Source organism: Herpailurus yagouaroundi, unplaced genomic scaffold (genome assembly GCF_014898765.1).
Source record: "Herpailurus yagouaroundi ecotype Mexico unplaced genomic scaffold, PumYag 67793, whole genome shotgun sequence".
In the NCBI taxonomy this organism is placed as follows: domain Eukaryota; kingdom Metazoa; phylum Chordata; class Mammalia; order Carnivora; family Felidae; genus Herpailurus; species Herpailurus yagouaroundi.
The window spans coordinates 2356840-2365602 of record NW_024420586.1 but is presented as its reverse complement, the minus strand read 5'-3'; the positions used below and the strand labels follow the sequence as shown (position 1 = coordinate 2365602).

At 43.5% G+C, this 8763-nt stretch overlaps 1 protein-coding gene across 3 annotated transcripts in view; it reads left to right on the top strand.

Annotated features, from left to right (window-relative positions):
* Positions 1-935: 935 nt before the first annotated feature.
* ACOT9 (acyl-CoA thioesterase 9) overlaps positions 936-8763 on the top strand; it is a 27455-nt gene continuing 19627 nt past the window's right edge. Inside the window, exons 1-5 of one of the 3 annotated variants that reach the window (XM_040469024.1) lie at positions 958-1084; positions 2468-2697; positions 4799-4899; positions 6825-6851; positions 7476-7521. In XM_040469024.1, coding sequence (XP_040324958.1) covers positions 4890-4899; positions 6825-6851; positions 7476-7521 — 83 coding nt within the window. In that variant the 5' untranslated portion in view covers positions 958-1084; positions 2468-2697; positions 4799-4889. Of the gene's footprint in view, positions 1085-2467; positions 2698-4798; positions 4900-6824; positions 6852-7475; positions 7522-8763 lie in introns of all 3 variants that reach the window. The other 2 variants (XM_040469022.1, XM_040469023.1) reach the window with 2 other exon arrangements.

The following is an 8763-nucleotide window of genomic DNA, read 5'->3' as shown; positions in this document are numbered from 1 at the left end:
TACTAAGCATGGTGTACCATAAAAGCATACAATATGGACCTTGCCTCCTAGGAAATAAACACCTTCAGGGGCAATGCAAGACTTTTGTATATTTTGGAAAGATCCTCTCTCATTACCTTGTTTTGTTTCTTTAGACTGCTTTATCACGTTTAAAATTATGTTATTTGCTAACTTGCTGACTTATTTTCCTTCAAAACTAAGCTCCCTAAGGGCAGGGATTTTTGTCTATTTTGTTGCATACCCAGCATCTACAACAGCATCTGGCGCACTGCAAACGGTTTAATAAAAATTCCTTGAATGAAATGGAGAATCAGGTCGTAGGGTAAAATCATGAAAACTCTGGCTTTAAATATTTCTGCGCCAGCCAAAATCTCCAACTTTCAAACACTAGGGGGCAGGCTAAGATTAGAATAGAAATGTTTTTCCATTTAGGTCAGAGGTTCCTAACTTTGCTTATGTAAAGCATCACCTCAGGGCGCCTTTAGACGTTCTAAAGATCCTGTCGGACCCCTAACTAAATAGGAATCCCCAGAGGGTGGGGCTCAGGGATCACTATTCCGTAAGGCTGCCCAGAAGATTCCGACGTGCAGCTAAGCGCAAGAACCATAGACTGGGAGCCGAGGCGTGGGGGTCAAGGTGGCGCGGCCTTCGGCGAAGCGTGATAACGGAGACAAGCTCCTAGCATCCCTCGCCTCCACGCGCTCCCTGGCCGTACTGTGTGGGGCCTTTAATCAACAATGGCGGGGATAGGCCTGTCCTGTGGGCAGCAACACGCCCGGCGCTGCCGATCCAGTAGGAAACTCCGCAGAGACAGGCTCCCGGCCAATGAGCGAGGTTGCAGGCGCCCGGAGCCCACCCCGCTCCGCAGAGAGCCCTCGCCCCCGGGCAGCAAGGCCCCGCCTCTGGGCTGGAAGGCCCCGCCCCTGGGCGGCTGCCCCCGCGAGAGTGCGGTTGTGAAGAGCGAGGTCTGCTCCCGCGCTCGCGCTCGCCTTACTCTCGACTTCCCTCCGCCAGCTGTCTCGCGTGGCCCGGGTTTCTGGTCGCCCGCGCGGCCTCAGGGCAAGATGAGGCAGGCGGCGCTGCGGTAAGTAGCAGGGGTCTGGCGTGGCCCTTTCGGGAGGGTCGCCGGCGCCCGCCCTCCGCGCTGCTAGCGGGTCCGGGCGCTAGGAACCGGCCGCCGGCTGGCGAGACTGATGCAGTGGTTTGCGGGGGAAGAAAGTGGGGCCGGGTGGGAAGGGGCGCCCGCCTTCCGCTACGACGCCTGGACGCGTGCCCTCTGCCCCCGAGTGAAGCACCGCGACCCCCACTCCTGGAGCGGAGTTTGATATTAAAAGCGAAGCGGCACTTTGAGGGAGGAAGTTGGGTGTTCCCTGAAATTCCTTTCTCTTTGCTCATCACGGGTGTGGTTTGGGGGTAGCCGCTTGTGAGAGAGCTGGCGTTTAGCACTCCACCTTACTTCACAGCTCTTTGCCCTCCTTGGGAGAGCACTTTTAGGGTTAAGTGCTTGACCCACTTGGACTCCGGGTTAAGTGTGTTGTAATGTGGGGAGAGATTGCGGGGCACCTCCTGGGCTGCCGGGACCTCAGTCAGGACTGTGCGCCTAGGTGCCGGAGTCCAGCTCCAGCACGTCCAGGGATTCCCGAAGGATGAACGGCGTGGGCGAAAAAGTGAAAATAGAACAAAACTAAAATAAAAAACAAAAATAAAAATGGACACAGACAACCGCAGTGTGTTGAGCTGGCCGATTTATTGTAGCAAACGTGGCATTATATATGCGAGTGATTTCCTTGTAATATACGTCGTCTGTGTTTTTTAACATTACCTAATTTTGAAAATGTTCCTATGTGTCATCAACCTTTAAGAAAGAACATGGCGATTTTCCCCTAATTTTCCCGCATACCCTTTGATTATTGATTAATTTCTTACATTATTCCATTATGCATCTGCATTTGTCTATAATTATCTATAGTCTATAAAGCATTTGCTTTGCCGTTCTCATGAAAGGCCCTCCATTTCTCAACACCTCAAGTGGAACAGTTACAGGGACATGACCTCCTAACCACATGAGACCGAGGCAAGGTGCACCACCTTGGTCCAAGGTGCCAGGAAGGGGCCAAAAACGCCTTAGAAACCCTTGCCTCACACATTCTCAGACGGTGCACCTAGGAATTAATTAACCATTCTGTAGCTTAACCGACTAGGTTCAGTCATCATCTGCAATGCCTCCAGGGGGCCAGGTCGGCCTACGGGTTGAAGTCACCTGTGCCCAGAGATACACTCCTTAGTTGCCGGAGTGAGACTTTCAAATCCATATGTCTCTCCTTTGCTGGCCGCCTTTGCTGGCTAAGGCATGAGGCTATCCTTCCTGTAAGTAGAGGAGTCTCCATGGGGGATGGCAAAGGCTAAACGTAAGGCCGCACAATTTATGGTGGAACCTTATTTTCTTTCCTAATGGTTTTTTCCCCAGAGGGCCTGTCGAGGGCCATTCCCCAGCAGACACTACCCCAGGTAGTTTTAAGGCCGAATTACCTAAAAGCGGGAGGACAAGAAGCTTCGCTGTCGGCGGGCCACCCTGCAGTCACCAATCCGTCCACAGCCCGGGCCCTGCCACTCAGGCTGGGTAGCTCGGCTTCCAGCACCTAGGACTTTTGGTGCTGATTTGAACTTTACCTTGAATGAGCAGCAAGGCCCTGTAAGGTGAGGTGGGGGGTTGATTAGGCTACTTGGACAAGGAGGATGCCTTTTTCTGTGTGTCACCTCCCAGCTTGCCCAGTTAAGGCCTCGGGACTTAGACTCTAGGACAAGTCTGGCTCTCCCCCAAACCATTTCAGCTGAGCACTCCAGCTGTCTCCAGCTTCTTTCTGCCTGGCTGGGCCCCCAGGGGCCTCACCCCTGTTCCAGCTTCTGGAATCATGCTACAGGTGCGCCATCTCTCCTTGTGTGCCCATACTGGTTCTGAATGACTGATCTCCGTCATTTGTCTTAGGGGTCCTGGATCTCCCTCACTATTCCTGTGGATCTTCCTATCAGTTGAAAAAGGTTCTCTGTCTCTCTCTTGTGTATAGCACTTAAAAATAAAAGCTTTATTAGCACTGTTTAGACAGAGTGAAAGTCGTTATGGGAAGGGTCACAGTTGACTTTAGCTTACACTGGACATGATGTGAAGGGCCTTCTACAAAGCTCCATGATCTTGCCATGTGCCTTTTCCCAGGAAAACTTTCTTGATCTCCTCTCCCCCAGTTTGGAAGTCTTTTTCTTTGCACTAATAACTCTTATAAACCTGCTTTCCTTTCTTGTGAGTCCTGTTGAACCTTAAGCAGGTACTCTGTTAGTTGTTTAGTGAGGCAAAGAGTTCATAAATGAATACAGACTGTTCAAGATGATTACATGGTTATTTGACTAGTGTGCAGTCTTTGTAGCTTATTTTTCCAGACTCAGGAAAGAGTCACTGAATTCGTTTAGTTTCTAAATTGAGGCATTTCCCCGGGGTGGAGGGCCTATGAATGGCGTTGCCTGCTACTGTACTGGAAACTCTTCCCAGACACCTACCCTAAGCTTGGGACCCAGAACAGAGCTAAGACCCTTCTTTTCACACCTTAGGTGACTTCTGTGACTTCTTAGGCAAGCCATGAAGAGATTGGGCTCTTTGGTCTCCTTTCATTGGAAAGTTTTAATCATGGAGTCCTACGGCCTGAGTGTCCCAAAGCCTCTTGACGGTTTCTTCTAACGGCCTAGGGATTTTGCTGTAAAGCTCCCTAGGTCTTATCAGGGAATAAGCCAGTAACCCTGTGGTACTGAGGTGTTGGGTAGTGATTAAACCATTCTTCCTCTCCCTCCACCTCAGCGCTGTATATGTAAAAGGGAAGTAGCCTGAGATTGTGAAAAGAGCAGCTTGCCTGCAGATGTGTTCGTGTGTGCATGTGTGAATGTGAACTTCTTTATCCTTATGACAGTCCCTTAGGATAGGTCCTATAATTACCCCGTTTTACAGATGAAGAAAGTTTTGGCGGGGGGGGGGGGGCGGCATAGTGGAGTTAGTCCTCGCTTGTCCTGGCATGAGGTAGTAAGAATTTACTAATAACTTGAACTAGAATGAGTAATAGTATCTGGAGTTCTTGACCTTGTCAGTGCCTTGCCTTCTTCAGCTGTGCATTCAGATTACTTTGTCAATTTCTGATATTATGTATGTGTTATCCATGATATGATGGTGGTTAGGAGTCAACACTTAAGAAACAGTGAACCAAAACCAACTTAAACAACTTGTTTTGGCAGACTAGGTTAGGTGCATTTGGGTAAATCGTTTTTATTTTGTTTGGGGATTAGGAAATTTCTGCCCACAATAAATACTCTGAGTCTGGAAAGGGTTAATTCTCTTTTCAAAGTTTATTAACTTATAATTGGATTTAGCTTATTTATTGAGGAAATATGGTGTGATAATAAAGAACAAAATAAATGTTCATAATTAATTTACTCAGCTTTTTACCAAATTGATTCAGGGCTTCTGAAGCTAATAAAAAAGCAAGAATAAATCCATTAAACCTGGTTGATATCTTTTATTTATTTTGTAGATTGTTAGCTAGTTGGTCTCCTCTCTCATGAAATGTTTACTCTAGTTAGATGATTTATGGAGTAGCCTCATATGCAAATATACAGACCCTGGAGAAACAAGTACAGATCCTTACAAGAAAGTGTATACTGAGGGTGTGGAATGGTTAAGTGTTTTGGGAGGAGGGGCTGGTTTTGGGCGTTGCCGGGACGCCATAGAACCTACTCTAGTGTTTTTTATCTTGTTTTGTAGGCTTTGTACCACCTTGGGCAAGGGGCTGCGTGCTCCTGGCAGAGGACTCACTCAAGGATCCGAGAATCCCGAGAAACAGAGAGTCCTCCACATGCGTGAAGGCAAGCATGGGTGTTTGTGTTTTAGGTCCACGTGGTGAAAAACCCTGTCTTATTTGGGAGGCATACAGATAGATACTTTAGGGCGAATGAGACATACTAAACGTAGATTTTTCCATAAACTTCTCATTTATAAGATGGTCAGAATAACTTTGGGTAGAGACCACATTCAGAATTTGAGCTTTGGTTCCTAGGAGCCTGGGAGACAGCTCTTTTAATTAAATGGCTTCCACTTTCTGTGTGTTGGTACTGAAGGGGAAAGCAGAGAAAAAAGAGACCTGTTGCATAAGAGATGGACCCTTCAGTTGCAGCAACTAAATACTCCTGATCTATAGTTTTGTTAGAGGGACAGTTAATCCATGCTCAGTTGAAGTTAATTTCAATTTCTAGTCTGATATGCAAACTATGGCTGTCTCTATCAGTTTAAGAGTATTCATTATGAACAAAATTGTGGCTTCTTCAAAAGGTACAAATTATATATATATACGTACACATGTATATACATACGCATATACATATATATAATTAAAATTTCTTTAAAAATTTTTTATGTTTATTTATTTATTTATTTAAAAAATTTTTTTTTTCAACGTTTATTTATTTTTGGGACAGAGAGAGACAGAGCATGAACGGGGGAGGGGCAGAGAGAGAGGGAGACACAGAATCGGAAACAGGCTCCAGGCTCTGAGCCATCAGCCCAGAGCCCGACGCGGGGCTCGAACTCCCGGACCGCGAGATCGTGACCTGGCTGAAGTCGGACGCTTAACCGACTGCGCCACCCAGGCGTCCCTATGTTTATTTATTTTTGACAGAGAGAGAGAGAGGGGCAGGCAGAGTGTGAGTGGGGAGGGGCTGAGAGAGAGGGAGACACAGAATCTGAAGCAGGCTCTAGGCTCTGTGCTGTTAGCACAGAGCCTGTTGTGGAGCTCCAATTCACGAACCATGAAATCATGACCTGAGTCGAAGCCGGATACTTTAGCCGACTGAGCCACCCAGGTGTCCCAAATATTTAATTAAAATTTCTACTTCCTGGCCCTCACTACCCCCTTTATTCATATGCTGACTAAACTACTAATAATCATTTTATGTCAGTGAGCATCGGTAGTCTGTATACTACTTGGCATACTTCCTGTCCATTCTTTTATTCAAGAAACTCAGGAGGGAAAAAAGTCAGAAATAAGACACATTTACTAGTGGTTACAGGCATACCTTGGAGATATTGCAGGTTTGGTTCCAGACCCCTGCAATAAAGTGAATACAGTGAGTGAAATCAATTTTTTTGTTTCCCTGTGCATTTAAAAGTTAGGCTTACACTACACCGTAGTCTATTAAACGTGCAATAGGACTATGTCTAAAAACACAGTGTACGTATCAAAACAGCTTAAATAGTACCACCAAAGCTCACTGATCACGGATCACCTTAACAAATAATAACGAAAGAGTTTGAAATATTGTAAGAATTACCAAAATGTGACACAGAGACATGAAGTGAGCAAATGCTGTTGGAAAAATGGCGGTGATGCAGTGTGGCTACAACCTTCCAATTTGTACAAAACATACTTTCATGGAGCACAGTGAATACAATAAAATGAGGTATGCCCATATATTCTGCAGTTCTCTCTGATTTAGTTGTAATTAGAGTTTGTACCAAATTTATGGTGTATAACAATTATTTGATAGAAAAATCAGCTATTTTTTCGTTAAAGTTTAAGTGCATGTTATCTAACCATATTTGGTTTTGATCACTTAGCCATTGAAGGACCAAGTATTGCTACGGTTAATTTCCCATAACTGGAATATATACTTTTAAGTCCTATATAAATGCTAGGAAAAAAACATATGACATCAACATGTGAAATCCTATAGACTTATTTTTTAGTCTTGAATTTCTACTGCTTATCTAATTTATTTTCCTTTTATCCATATAGCATGTTCACCTATACATGTGAATCACGGTGTGTGTGGTAATTAGTATCGACTTTTTCTTTAACTGCTTAAGCTTCTTTGCATTAATTCATTCTTGCACTTTTTGGGCATTAACTAACATTAAATTACATTCTTTGCTTTTCCTTGATTTACATCTTTGCTTCACTTTTGTGGCTTAAACTTTTCTAACAATTAGGATAGTATAAATATATGAAAGATCAGTTAGAATGAGACTCCTATTTGAGTATCACTGTCAGTCCCTGCACTAATCAATCTGCTCTACCAACTGCCTATAAGAAGCTAGGTGAAGATTTTGGTCATAATATCTCCATCATAAAGGGTCTCCTACTGACACTGATACTACCCCACCCGATGAATAATTGGAGTTACCCTGTTTTGTTTGTGTATGTAAATCCCAGTGATTGGCACAGAGTATTCTTTTTCTCACTAAGGAGACAGTTAGTTGTTTCACGTTTTTGGGAAGCACAGGCTTGATCCCTTCCTTGAGCTGTTTGTTGTGGCATTAAATGGAAATTAATGGATCTTTAAAGCTTTTGAGTGCATGGGTCGCTTTTTATAGTTCTTCAACTCATATCCATAATCCAATTCTAGTATTTTTGTTTCCTGGAATGACCTCTTTATTTTTGTTTCAGTTCGTGATAAGTTGCGGGAGATAGTAGGAGTCTCCACAAACTGGAGGTAAGCACGCTTGTGCTCATTCATCCTTTCACCTTTAAAGTGGTATGCTAGGCTGTATTTAGGCTCAGCTGATGGTCTCATTGTAGGGGTGGAGGGAGCCCTGTGTTTGGAAATGGGTTGAGAGGGTTTTTTTTTTACTTGGGGGGAAGACCAACATTCCAACATACTCATCATTTGATGAATTCTTGTCATAAAATAAAGTCATTTACCTGTACTCTACATTTTTCAAAGTGCATTCAAGTATATTACCTCAATGATTCTCTACAAAACTTGTGACATGCTTACGGCATATGTTCCTATCCCTTTTTTACATATGATGAAACTGAAACTCAGAGAGAGAATGAATGAATTAAGGATCAGGGTTTGGGAATTAAAACTCAAGTTTCTTGGTTTTTCTATTTGATGCAGCCTGGCTCCTTTATTACTTCTTGTCACTTCACAATTAACCGGATCTCTCAGTATTTCCCTGCTGTGAAATAGGATAATATCCCTCTTGGTGCACAGAACTTTGAGACTAAAATGAGATAAAAAGAAAAAGCAATCACTAGACATACAATAATCTATTGTTGGTATAGAAATTATCTAATGACTTATTTTTTGCTATTTATATGAAAAATTTCAATGTTTTGAAAAATAGAAAAGATGAATACCTCTGTCCCTACTATCTTGATTGGTACTTACATTTTTCCAGATTTGCCAATATGCATATGTTGGCTGAATTGTACTTCACTTATTCATATAAGTGAATTATAGGTATCATGACACTTCATACATCTCCAATAAATAAATATGTTCTCTTGTGTAACAAAGTCAGCAATCGTGTGTATCTCCAACAAACAAGATATTCTCTTACTTGATGAAATATACAGTAATTCCCTCATAGTATATTACTCATCTGTACAGAATTTCTCAACTGTTCCCAAAATGTCATTTATAGCTTAAAAAAATATCAAGATCCAATAAAGAATTGTATATTGCATTAGTGGTTATGACTCTTTGGTTGCTCCTAGTCTAGAATAGTAGACAATTATTCTCCCTCCTGTTTTTTGTGTATGAGCTTGACTTTAAAGTTTTTTTTTTTTTTTAATTTTTTTTTTCAACGTTTATTTATTTTTGGGACAGAGAGAGACAGAGCATGAACGGGGGAGGGGCAGAGAGAGAGGGAGACACAGAATCGGAAACAGGCTCCAGGCTCTGAGCCATCAGCCCAGAGCCCGACGCAGGGCTCGAACTCACGGACCG